Consider the following 14092-nt stretch of genomic DNA (forward strand, 5'->3'; position numbering starts at 1 on the left):
CGGATACTCGCCGACGGGAGTTAGAGTTTAAGATAGGTGATTGATATTCCTGAGGATTGCTCCGATGAAAGGAGTGATGAAGTTTGGGAAGAAAGGCAAGTTGAGTCCTAGGTATATTGAGTCATTTGAGATCTTGGAAAGGATTGGCCCAGTTGCTTATCGAGTGGCGTTACCCCCAGCATTATCTAAAGTTCAGATGTTTTTCACATATCAGTGCTGAGGAAGTACATTCCAGATCCTTCGCACGTGAGAAGTTATGAGCCTTTGGAGATCGGGGATGCTTTGGCATATGAGGAGGTACCAGTTCAGATTTTGGATTGGAAAATACAGGAACTGTGTACTAATAAAATATCGTTAGTGAAGGTGTCGTAGCGTAATCATGCAGTGGAGGAGGCTTCATGGGAATTAGAAACAGAAATACATCAAAAGTACCCATAACTCTTCAGATAGGTTCAGCACTAGACAGGTAGGTGTTTGGTTTTGTATCCATGTTGTGTAAGGTAGGTTTGTTTAGTATTATTAGTTTGTTTATGGTTTTCGAATATGAATGGTCTTTGGGAGAGTTTTGTTTGATATTGTAATCTCCCGAGACATTTTCTATAACCACTGTATTCCTTTGTCATAAGTGAGGGTATTTAATAAACTTGGGACGGGGCCGCTATGTGGGTGGCTACCGACTCTTCTGCAGAGATGGATCGTGAGTTAAGTATATAATCGGTAACAGTTAGCAAATTTCGAGGATGAAATTTTTATAAGGGGGGGAGATTGTAGAAACTTGAACCTGAAAAATAGAAGAAAATAAATAAAGAAGAGAGAAATAAAGGAAAAGAAAGGAAAAAGAAGGAAATTGGTTTGGCAGGACCTAAACCATTGACGGTTTTATAGAGCTTGGGAAAACCATTGACGGTTTTATAAAGCTTGAGAAAACCGTTGTTGGTTTCAGTCAATTGGGAGAGTCAACTACCAAATTGTCGATGGTTTTGTAAGGGCAAGGAAAACCGTCGACGGTTTTCTTGCAAGTCTATTTACTTAAAGGCTAAACAACTCATTTTCAAACATAACTTAAAAATTCTCTCTCTCTCTCTCTCTCTCTCTCTCTCTCTCTCGTAGGCTCACTCGGAGCCCGCCTTCGCACTCTGATCACTTTCCTCTCTCTTCTCAGTTTGTTGGATCGTTTTCAGCGACGAGATTGAAAAGCTAGGGTTTTTTGTTTTTCTAACGGAATCAATTTCTTTTTCAGGAACAGGCAATAAGATTATGTTAAGTCAAGTTTTTATCAAATTTGAACCGATTAAGATGTTATATGTATGTATACCTATAGTTTCAAAGTTATTTCGAAAATCGACCGTCCAAAAAAGGGTTTAGAAACTACGATTATATCTTAAGATATTTTGAATAAAATGAATGGTGGAAAGTTTGGTTTTATCATACGAACTAAATATATTATGTTTTTCTTGGTTGTTTATTGGATTATATTCAAATACTGAAAATCACGTGGTAGGTGAATAATCGGTATGGTATCTGGTATAACTAAATTTGGGTATGGTTGTGAAAAATACTGAGTCTTTTGTGAAACGCACTAGAACTACCTTTGAAAAATACTGGGTTTAATTTAATGGATGCAGGCTGGGTTTTACTTGATGGCCAGCGGCCGGGTTATATTTAACAGTCGAGGGTCAGGTTTTATTTAACGGCTCTGAGCCGAGTTTTGTTTAATGGCCGGGGGCTAGGTTTTATTAAATGGCAGGTTGTATATGAAATGAGATTTATACTACAATTTTTATTACTTAAGTTGGATGATATGGTTTAAGAACCTTGAGGACCAGTGGTATTGTGAGCACGGTATTGTTATTAGGGAATTATTATTTGGCCATATGCACCCACACTGTACTGAGAGATGTAGGGTGGTTTCTGCCGATTGGCCTACGTAGAGGTTATACCTTCCCTAGGGTTCGGACCAGGAAGTGGTAAGGCATTCGGACCTGCAACTGGGTTGCGGATGCTTGCAAACGTAGTAGCAGATGGTTACTTTGACTTTGACTAGGTTGATCCCCCATGGGTTAGTCCAGCCTTCGGGTCACACAACCTGTCATGGGGGTTAAGCATGTCGTTAGTCCCAGGGAGTGTCTTTTATGCATATATGCTAATTTATGTAAATGGTGTTATTATTTATTGAACTAGTTTATACTGAGGAAGCAAATGCATATTTTTCAACTGTAAAGGTATGAGTATTTGTATGTGAATTAAATTGCATGAATGTTTATGGCGAAGTAAACTTTTCGCCCTAGGGCTTGCTGAGAAAAGTGAGTACCCTGATAGATATCAGTTGTAACCTTACCAGGTTGCATAAAGTATTAGAGTAGAAGGGAGTTACACGTATGGGTGTGTAATCTCTCCTATCCTCTAGAACTTTCTCTTATAAATAATTGTGTGTGCGTGTGTGAGTATGGTTTGAGAATGATTTTTTAAATGTGGTTAATTAACATCTGATGATAGTTGGTATACACTAAAACTCATGTTGGCCACACACTGATATTAATTTAATCTGCCTTACTAAGAAGTGTCTCACCCCAATATACAAATCATCTTTTCAGGACCATCTTGAGATCGAGTTTAGTGAGCTCTAGGGTGGGGTGATAGGTAGTTTCAGTTTTTGTGAGTATCTTTAAGAACTCTAATGTATTTAAGTTATGTTTGAAGTCCCTAGATGTGTGTTATGGTCGTATGGACCGAGTTAGTTTTCTTTCTTTTGGTTAGGATGTAATATTGGGAGCCTTCTATGTATGTTAGCAGTTTAGAACTCTAGTAATGTATTTTGGAGAATGTATCATTTATTTCCGCTGCATTTTATATAATGAATATGGTATCAGGTACACATACGTCACTTAAGTAGCACCTCGGGCCCCACGTGGTGGGTCGGGGCATTGCACAAGTGAGATCGGTACATATAGATGGACTATGGTGCACGCACGATAGCTCTGGGCATACATACTCACTTTTGAACCCTTATTTTTGGATCGTTGCTCCGCTTCGAAGGCAAGTTGTGGCCACACTGATGAAGTTATTGGTTCTAATCCCATTGGACCCCTATATTGCATATCTTGTACACAAATATATTTGTTGCTATTAGGATTTTAGGAGACAAAAAAGCACCTCTAGATTCGGATTTGCAAGAATAAAAAAAAAACTTTTAATTATTTGTAAATTAAATCATTTCTTAGTGATGGAACAATTAGCCAAATTACTGCAACAACTATAACTATTTTTCTTATCTTACTGGGCATTATAAGGAGATTTCACTTCTTAAAAAGCACCTCTATTGTCACCTTTTGATTTCTTAGAGAAGATACACCTTCTTCTTGAGACACCCAATGAAGATGAAAAAGGGGTTGGCTTTAATTTTTTGGATTTTGAAAGCATATGAAATTTTAATATTTTCATGAATGCTTGATCTATTAGCTGCCACATTTGTGATGGAGGAGATGGAGGAAGCTATATATGCAAACAAAGAAAACTCATAGTCCGGGATTGTAACAAGTGAGGATGGAAGGGTGGGTACTTAATTTGACTTTTTGGGACATATATAATTAAAAATTACAATAATACATGATGAATGGTATGATTGGAAAAAAAAAATTTGTCACTTTGAGTACTACTATGTTTTTTTACTTAAACCTTTTAGGAGTAGTTTAATTAATTAGGTCATTAAGACCTTTATGTTCTAATAGTCAGATTGAGCATCATTTTTTGATTATAGTTCTTGTTTTTCCTTTGGATTTGGTAGGCTCTTTGGTAGCCTGCCCTTCTTTCTCCTTTTCTTAACCATGGTGTTCATGCTTTGTTACATTTTTTAGGGGGTTTAGTAGAATGCCCTTATTGCTCAAGTTCTTCTCCAGATTTGTAGTGGGTTGCTTTGTGTAGAGGGTTTTAGTGAGTTAATCCCTTTCTTGTTGAGCCTTTATGCTTTGTGTTGGTAGTATGAGGTATCCTATTTTTAGTAGTGCATTCAAGAGTCATAGTTTCCTCCATTGAATTGTTCAATTGATCTTCTATAATTAAGGTTGTAAATGAACCAAGCCGCTCATAAGTTCGACTCGGTAGGAACTTGTTTATTATATAAACAAGCGATTCCCAAGCCTCATCTTATAATTGATTTAATAAACGAGCTAAACTTGAACAAGAATGGGTTTGACCCTTTTTTGACTCGTGGGGAACTTAATTATGCTTGGTTTAGACTTATTTAATAGACTCATATTAGAATAATTTATGGACTAATTTAAGAAAGTCAAATTAGAGTTGATAGACTATAATGAGTTTAAAGTAGGGATTATTTGTGATTAAGATTATTTAACTCAAGCTCTATAATTTGAATTTAATGATAAGGCCAATAGGCTAACTTGGAAAGGGGGGGGGGGGGCATTTTCACTCTTTCGCCTATCAAAACTTCTCTCAAAATGAGAGGTACCAAAAGAACCAAATTGTTATTGAGTATCCTAGCAATTCAACTTGGCAAGAGTTCATTAGCTAATTTATTTGGATAATAAATAAGTTTGAGCAAGTAGATTAAAACTCAATCTGAGTTTGGCTCAAACTCAACCTTGGATAGAAATTTAATGAATAAGTTTGAGTATGGTGAAATTCGACTCGACTTGAATCGTTTACATCTCTATCTATAATTAAGATAATTTATGATTCAAACAATTTAATAAACATATTTATCTAAAAAATAATATATTAGAATATTTCTAAATTATATTTTATAGTTACACAATTAAATAATAAATTAAATTTAAAATATATAAAATTATATATTTAATTTAATAAAATATTTATATATTTATATTGAAAATAATATATTTAATATATTATATTTTAAAATTTTAGAAAAATATGTTCAACAATATAATTTATATATTTAAATAATATATTAATTAAAATAACTAATTATAAAATATATGAATTATATTTAAAATGATTAAATCTTGCTTGCCAAAATTTGTGAATTTGTTATCTAGTACTGGCAATAACACTTTTTTGGTCAGTGCAGCTCCGCGCCAGAACCGCCACGGGGCCAACTCAAATTCATTCTCGTCATTCATGTTCTCTGCGCTGCTCCGGCGACGCAATGCCATCTCCCATGGCCACCGTCGACTCTTCCCCCTCCTCCTCCTCAAAAAGCCTTAATCTAGACTCCACAGCTCTTTTCCTCTCATCCCTCTCACCCCACTCCCAAACCCTAACGCCTCCATTTTCTCTTCCTCCCTTTCCCTCCGACTTCCCGCAGTCTAAAGTCATCCCCAGATCCCGCTTCGTCGTTGATGCCTTCCGCTATGCTGGCGACTTCTCTGTTTCCTATTTTCTTTCCCACTTCCACTCCGACCACTACGCTGGCTTGACCCCTTCGTGGTCCAAAGGCATTATTTTTTGCTCCCACACCACCGCTCGCCTTCTTGTCGAGGTTCTCAAAATTCCTTGTCGCTTTGTTTTCCCGTTGTTGTTGTTAGAACCTGTTTGAATCGATGGGTGCGAGGTCGCGCTTATTGATGCGAATCACTGCCCCGGGGCAGTTCAGTTCTTGTTTAAGATTCCTGGGAATGGTGACAAATTCGAGAGGTATGTTCATACAGGTGATTTCAGGTATTGTAGGTCGATGAAATTGGAGCCCGTTTTGAGTGAATTTGTGGGTGCTGATGCAGTTTTCTTGGATACTACATACTGCAACCCAAAGTTTGTTTTTCCGTCACAGGAGGAGTCTGTTGATTATATAGTAAATGTGATAGCGAGAGCTCAAGCGGAGAATAAGGGCTTAACGAATTCTGTTTTGTTTCTCGTAGCAACTTATGTTATTGGGAAGGAGAAAATTTTGCTTGAGATAGCGCATAGGTGTAACTGTAAGATACGTGTGGATGGCAGGAAAATGGCAATTTTGTGCGCCTTGGGGTATGGGGAAAATAGGGTGTTTACAGAGGATGATTCTGAAAGTTCTGTTTATGTTGTTGGGTGGAACGTGTTGGGTGAGACCTGGCCATATTTTCGACCTAATTTTGTGAAGATGAAGGAGATCATGGTTGAGAAAGGCTACTCTAAAGTTGTCGGGTTTGTTCCTACAGGTTGGACATATGAAGTAAAGCACAGTAGGTTTGCTGTTAGAACTAAGGATTCGTTTGAGATACACCTTGTGCCTTACAGTGAACATTCAAACTATAATGAGCTGAGGGAATATGTGAAATTTTTAAGACCAAAACGTGTTATTCCTACTGTAGGCATCGATGTTGAGAAACTTGACAGTAAACATACTGAGAAAATGCGAAAGCATTTCGCCGGGTTGGTTGATGAAATGGCCATGAAGCAAGAGTTTTTGATGAGTTTTCATCGTGTATTACAGGAAGCAGAAAAAATGGGTGGAAAAGATGTTTGCATGATCCCGAAAGAGGGCCTGGATCAGGAGAAAGATAGGAAGTCATCTGAAATGAAGGAGATTAAAGATTCTGATGTGGGAACTGTTTTAGCCTCCCCATCTTGTCTGCAAAGACACCCTTTAAAAGATGATGAAAAAGAGGAACTCATACAACAACTTGGTGATTGTTTGCCTATTTGGGTAACTCGGAACCAAATGCTAGATTTGATAACTATATCAGGTAGTAATATGGTTGAAGCAGTTTCTAATTTCTACGAGCATGAAACTGAATTTCATGAGCAGGTGATTGCTTCTACAACTACATCTTCTGTTCATGCACCCCGTACAAGCTTTTGTAACGACTCTACATCACTTTTTAAACCACCTATTACTAAAAGCAGTCCAAATAGTAGTGTGGATTTCTTTCTAACTCGAGAGTGTAAAGCACCTAACATGAGGCATCCAATTAAACGCAACATTTCTACTGGAAAAATGAAGAGAAATCTTGAAAATAAGTCAAACAAGAAATCAAGAATTAATTCAAGTCCAGAATCCAGCAGGTCTAAACAATCAAGTATAACAAAATTTTTTGGCAAACTCTCAACAAATGTTTCTGGAGATGCACTAGGACATATGTCTGTGGAATGCCATGATGATGAAAAAAATTTAATGGCAAGTGATACCTTCAAGCCAAATGAGGAGGTAGATCAGTTTATTCAGATAATAGGTGGCAGTGTCTCATCAAGAAGCTATGCTGCTGGTATTCTAAAAAAGGCAAAAGGTGATATCAATAGGGCTCTGGATATGCACTATAATAATCCTGAGGGTGACTCTGGTGAGAAGGAAGAGAGGTTTGTTAACTGTGGTGATTCACTTCAGGTTCAAGGCAGTGTTAACAATTTGTCATGTAGGCAAGAAAAAGGAGTGTCAGGGGAATCAGGGGAAATGGCTGAATTGTCTTCGCGTGATCAATCAGCGGAGAGCACAGCCTCAACTTTTCTGTCATTACCACCTGAAAAATACTGTCCTATAGAGTATGGTCAGTGTTAATTTGTTTAGCAGAAAAAAATTTCCAATTTACCAAACTTTGCAAATCATGCTGTTATGTTTCCCAGTGGAAATCTTGCATTACAAAAAGTGTATTTGCAGCATGCTGGAGGGATGGACAGCCTGCTCCATATATTCATCTTGCACGAACTTTTGATCTGGTTGAGGGTGAAAAGGGCAAGATTAGGGCTACCTCCATGCTGTGTAATATGTTCAGAAGGTATATAACCATGAATTGCATATGTGTTCTCTCTATAATGTGAAAGTCATCATCTGTGAAAGAGATATTTTGTATCATATATTATCTTGTTGGGACCTGTCTTTTAAATGAAATGTTCTTATTGTACAGTTTGCTGGCCTTATCTCCTGATGATGTTCTCCCTGCTGTTTATTTGTGCACGAATAAGATTGCAGCGGACCATGAAAATATGGTTTGTATAATGTTCAAAACTGTTTTTTTCAGCTGTAATAAATACTTATTGTTGTTTAGGATTGCATGGAATGCATTTAACTAATTTTAGCATTGCAGGTATTTCTTGTTTAGTTACCTGTTTCACCCAGTATCTCTTTTTCTTTACATATTGCTTTTTTATTTGCATTCATATTCCTGACCTGAAATTAGTTTATTGTTTTCCATGCTAAGTGTTTCAAGTATATTGAACTTGTCACTTTGTACACTATAATTCAAATCCATTGAATTAGTATATTTGAATGAACTACTTGTAGTACATTGATAAAAGATGAATTATTATTATTATTATTATGCTTTCAATACCTTAGATAGTGAGGTGCTTTGAATATTTTTTCTTTTATTTTTTTACTTTTTAATTGTTTATCTTCTTAGATTGTTTGGTACTTATTTAGCTTTAAATCATGTAGATTTTTTTTTTTTTAATAACAAAAGAAAATATCATTAATAAAGAATTTGCGAGAGGGAGAATGAGAAATCTCCCTAGACAAACTAAGACATTCCAAAACTAAACAAATAAAATACCGAAGGAAAAAAGAGATTATCAAGTCAGCATATTCCTCCAATATCTTTGAAACTCTTGGAAGCTTGCCTCATTAAAAAATCCATAACCGACACACCATAGAGAGGCCAAGTACTTAATTTTTTCGCAAACCAGCATCTGATTTAGTTTTTCCCCAGAAAATATCTGAGTATTATGTTCCTTCCATAAGCCCCATAATACTGCAAAAAAGCCACACTTCCATAAAGTTGCCCTATTCTTCCTTCTACCAAAGCTTGGGAAGGATATTTCTAAAAAATCTTCCACCGAGGGTGGACAAAACTGACTTTCTCCCATAATGCCAAAAAGTATATTCCATATACTCCAAGCAAATTCACACTGCAAAAGAAGGTGAGAAGCTGTCTCAGAGTTCTTGTAACAGAGCACACATGCATCAAGAGAGAGAGCCTTCATAGGTCTCCTAATTTGCAACAAGTTATTAGCATATATCTTATTAAGCATAACCGACCAAGTGAAAGCCTTTATTTTAGGGGTAGCCTTAGCCTTCCAAATAGTAGAGTATAGTGGGAACGAAGAGTTGGAACGAATCAAAAATTCAAAAAAAGGATTTACAAGAAAACACTCTTAACTGATCCAAAGACCAAGAATGAAAATCCCTCTTCAAAGAAAGGTTACTCCCACTCAATAAAGATAACAATGATAACAATTCCATCATCTCCTTATCGTTGAGATGTCTCTTAAAATGAAGATTCTAGGAAACCAAAGGATTGCTCAAGTCACAACAAAAAAGGAAATGGTTTTATTTTGCTCATAACTTGGATGAAAAAGATGAGGGAAAGAAGTGGAAAATGGTGGGTTTCCCAGCCAAGGCTCTTTCCAAAAATGAATATGAGAGCCCCTCCTTCCCTCAAGTTTAGTGTGGGGTGAAAAAAAGATAGAAATGAGAAATGGACCTCCCCGGACTCCTCAATGACCATCTTAAATTAGCATTGGTATCCCACACGTTCTCATCCATCCCAAACTTACTTCTTATTACTTTATACCAAAGGAACAATTCTTCTAGAGGGAAGTGCGTAGCCATTTAGCTAGAAAAGTGGTGTTTTTAGACGCCAACTTACCCAAGACCTAAACCCCCCTCTTTTTTAGATCTACAAACCTTATCCCAACTCACTAGATGGTCCCTATGACTCCGCCTGCTAGACCACAAAAACTTTTTGATAATCCTCTCAAGCTTGCTAGCAATCCCCACTGGAATCTTAATAACTTACAGGAAATATAATGGGATGCTAGCAAGACAAGCCTGAATAAGAGTAATTCTATCCCCAAGAGAGAAGAGGGTTCTTTTCCAACCATCTAATCTCTTTGTCACCCTTTCCACTGTTGGGTTCCAAAAATCTGTGGCTCTAGGGTTGCCCCCTAGAGGGACACCTAAGTAAGTCAAAGGCCAAACCAAGATACCACAGCCGACTTCATTAGCCCCCTCCCTGACACGCTTGACTGGCACATTATTGACTGCTAATACACTCTTCCTCATTAAATTTAAGCCCGGACACCCTCTTGAAAATATGAAGAACACCCAAGATTCTCCTGAGAGAAAGATCGTGATCATCTAAAAAGAAGATGGTGTCATAAGCAAACTGGAGATGAGAAACCACCACACCCTCTCTCACTTCTAGGCCTCTAACCAAACCCCTCTCCCTCGCCTTATCAAACCATCCTACTCAAAACATCTGCTACAAGGGTAAACAAAAATTTGGATAAAGGGTCCCTCGAAGCACCAAACCTAGATTTAGGCTCACTGTTCACAATTGCTGAAAACCATACATTAGGCAAACGACCCTTGATATAGTGACGCTAACACACACCAAAAACCTTTCTTGCAGAAACTCGATTCGGGATACTCCAACTCTATTGTAGGCTTTCTCAATATCTTGTTTAAAAATGAAACCCTTCTTCTTATTCCTATGAATATCCTCCACCACCTCTTTGGCAATTAAAATAGCATCCACTATCTGCCTCACATCCACAAACATGCTTTGAGTGCTAGAGATGATATCAACAAGCACCACACTCAACTTATGTGCCAAGACTTTAATAATAATCTTATATGCACCAGAGACAAGACTAATAGGTCTAACATCCTCCACTTTAATAGAATTCTTCGGCACCAAGGCTATAAAGGAGGAATTAATGTTCTTGCTAAGGGCCCCATTTCCAAAGAACTCGCTATAAACTTTCAGCAGATCATCCTTTATTATTTCCCTACAATCTTGAAAGAAAGCAATGTTAAACCATCTGGGCCTGGAGCCTTGTCCCTTTCCATCCCTAAAACCACCCCCTAACTTCCTCATCATCAAAAGGTCTCTCTAACCAACACGTCTGATTAGCAGATATAGGGTTCCAATTTAAGCCCTTTATCATTTGCCTACAATGATCCTCCTCCGAATACAAGTTCTAGAAAAAAATGGTGATAACAGAAGCAATCTGACATTGGTTATTAGACACTTTCCCATCCCCCACATCTGACTCCCTAATCAAATTCTTACTTCTTTTCCCATTAGCTAGCGTATGAAAGAAAGAAGAGTTGCAGTCACCACCCTTAACCCATTTGAATCCAGTCTTTTGTTCCCAACTCCTCATTTCCTGAAGATCACTTCTTCTAGCCCATTTTTCAAGGAAACTCATCTAATCTCCTCACTAACCGTAAGATTACAATCCTGGTCCTTCCTATCAAGAGAAGTTAACTCGTTCAAGATGTTAGATTTTCTAATTTTGAATTCACCAAATACCTCCTTATTTTAAACTTTCAACTTCTCCTTTAGACGTTTCAACTTTTTCGTGAATTGGAATCCTTCCCAACCCCTTTCCAAGTCTTCTCCCCAAAAGTCCCTAACCAAAGGCTTGAAGGATGCTTGATCCAGTTACATATTTTCAAATCGAAAAGGCATAGGACCCAAGATACCTTTCTAGATTCCAATAGGATTGGAAAATGGTTAAACGTAGTCCTACTAAGAACACAGTGAGAAAGGTATGGAAATTCATCCTCCTACTTGCTGCAAAACAAAAACGTATCTAGTCTACTAGCTGCCGCTCTAGCCTCCCTAACAGACCAAGGTAATGGAGCATTCCCCCAGGGAATATTTCTAAAACCACAATCTCTGATAAGCAAATCAAAATTCTGCATGGTAGCTGTTACTCTACCACACCCTTTCTTCTCAGTGGGAAATCTTGTTGCATTAAAATCGCCTCACAGATCCACCTAGGGGAGCAGAAACCAAAAACATAGTACAGCTCCTCCCAAAAGGAACTCCTAAGATTTGTTCTAGTAGGTCCATACACAGATAATACCCACCATTGACCCCTCCCTCTCACTTCAAATAACGCAGAAAGGGAGAAAAAAAGCCTGATAAAATTTCCAATTTGGAAATAGTTTGAGAATCCCACATAACTAGGATGCCACCTAAAGCACCTCGCAAGGGTAAGAATTCCCACTCCCTACTACCACACCTCTCCCCCCCCACCAAAAAAAAAAACCCCCCTCCCTGGCTTTTTCTAGACTTTCTTTTTCCTCCTCTCATGTCTTAGGACTTAGGCCCACCTTCATCGGGTTCCCAGCAGGATCTAAAAGCTCCAACCCTAGGTCCCCGAGGAGTTTTGATGGGTCTAGATTGCCTCTCTCACCGCCCTCACAGCTAAACCTACTACCCTTCCTCCTACTAGAGTCCTCCTTAAGGGCATAAATTTTCTAAAGAAAGTGAGGGTTGGGTAGGAATAGGTAGAATACCTTTGCTAATTCTAGACAGACAAGGGTCCTCTGAAAGAAGATCTCCTTTTTTAACCCCCCTCCCCCCCCAAAAAAAAAAAAAAAAACCATCACAAGCAGGATTAGTAGAATTATCCACAGGAGGAAAAATGAGCCCAAGGCCAGTTTTAGAAGGCACAAACCCCTCAACATTCAAGACTTTTTTCAAATGATCAAAATTGTAATTAATGAGATTAATACCTGCTCGAGCATTTTCAGGAAGCGGTTGAAGGCAATCTCTATCCGACTGCTGTGATATCGTTACTTACTTGACACCCTTAGCCATCTCCTCTCCCTCAATCTCTTTACTGTATCTTGCCAATTGACCTGAATAGATAATTCTATTCTTTGTTTCCTGAGAGGTAGCCTCCTGCCTCATGATTTCACATCCACAACTTTCCAGACATTCAGGAATCTCTGATTTTTCCAAAATTTTTAGCTGAGAAGAGCTCAGACACACATTGTCAAATTCCCAAATTTGTTCCAAAAGCAAAGCATTGTTTTCATCCAACCGGTCTTCCAATTCAGTATCAAAATCTTGCAAAAAACACCTCTGTTTGGCCTCACAAAGTTGTGCTGTATTTTCGACAATATTTTGAAGGATTTTGCTCTTTTTAACTGCTGCTTTAGTATCTGAAGATTCTACATTTTTTGTTGCTTCCCTTTATCCGTAAAGTGAGAGATCAGCAACAAGCTTTTCTTTTGTTTGCAATACTGTCTGTGAGTCTTCAATACAAGTCCTCCTGGCCCAAAATGAGTAACATAGAATTATTTTTCCACTTTCACAATTTTCAGCCCACTAATTGAGCCAGTAGTTTTTGGGTAGAGAGCTTTCAAGTAATTGGGCTTCAGTAATGCCAGATATAATCTCTCCCATGTATCTTCTCTTCCCAAAAACAGGATCTTGCCTTTCTCAATTTTCCGGCTGGTTTTGCCAGAGTAACTCCTCCAATCATCCACAGATCCATGCTTTACAACCTCTGCATAACTGAGCTCATTAGGTAACCCTTAACTATTGTATCCTTTCCATTTCTCTGCTCTATATTGTCAGAACCTCACTGTCTACATGACATTCCTAGGAAATTTTGGTGATTCCTTTTCAAACTGTCAATGCTCCTTTTCAATGATCTGCAGAAACTCCACCATCCTGAGGCTTCCCTGTCTGGACTTCTCAGCAAAAATCTTCTTCCCCCTAAGTGCAGCAATTTCTTGAAGATGATCCAACGAATCTCGTTATTTAGCAGAACACAGTGAGACATCCTATTTCCTGACTTCTCCAGAATTTGAAGAGCTACTGACAACAGTATCCGTTCAAAAGAGAATAGTTTTCTGTCTATTAAGGTGGATTTGGCATTGTGGGTGCTCCTGAGCTCACTCTGTCCCTTCTTTTTCAACCCACAGACTCTAAGGAAGAGCAGAAAGATTTTACTAATGGGAAGATGATTAGATTGTTATTGATGATGATATGGAGACTCCCCATGGCTAAGGAAGGAAAGTTGGTTGTTCCTGATTTCTCTGATTTAAACTAAAGTGTAGCAGTTGAGCAGATACGCAAAAGCTTCGAGCTTTTGTGAGCGAACATGGGGAATAGCTTCAAGCCGACCCTTCAATGAAGAATGGGCTACTTCAACAGAGGATTGGCTATGCGTCTAGCTGAAATTGTTGTCGCACAGGCCTGAGATGTGAGACTGGAAAAGATGCTCGACTGGACTCGAAAGTCCTGCTAGGGCTGTGGGGGTTGCAAGTCCCACTTTCGACAAAAGTGGGCTACTTTGAATGGGGAGGTGCTTTGAGTCTACCCAAAATTGTTGTTGAGCAGCTTGAGATGTCTGATAATCAGGCTGGAAGGCTGGGGAAGATGTTCGACGAAGGTCA

The 14092-nt window shown here is 38.3% G+C and overlaps 1 protein-coding gene across 1 annotated transcript in view; it reads left to right on the plus strand.

Moving 5' to 3' along the window:
* Nucleotides 1-5040: 5040 nt before the first annotated feature.
* LOC131166250 (DNA ligase 6) overlaps nucleotides 5041-14092 on the plus strand; it is a 45246-nt gene continuing 36194 nt past the window's right edge. The window contains exons 1-3 of the mRNA XM_058124612.1: nucleotides 5041-7436; nucleotides 7547-7664; nucleotides 7794-7875. Coding sequence (XP_057980595.1) covers nucleotides 5651-7436; nucleotides 7547-7664; nucleotides 7794-7875 — 1986 coding nt within the window. The 5' untranslated portion in view covers nucleotides 5041-5650. The remainder of the gene's footprint in view (nucleotides 7437-7546; nucleotides 7665-7793; nucleotides 7876-14092) is intronic.

This window comes from Malania oleifera, chromosome 1 (assembly GCF_029873635.1).
Source record: "Malania oleifera isolate guangnan ecotype guangnan chromosome 1, ASM2987363v1, whole genome shotgun sequence".
Taxonomy (NCBI): domain Eukaryota; kingdom Viridiplantae; phylum Streptophyta; class Magnoliopsida; order Santalales; family Ximeniaceae; genus Malania; species Malania oleifera.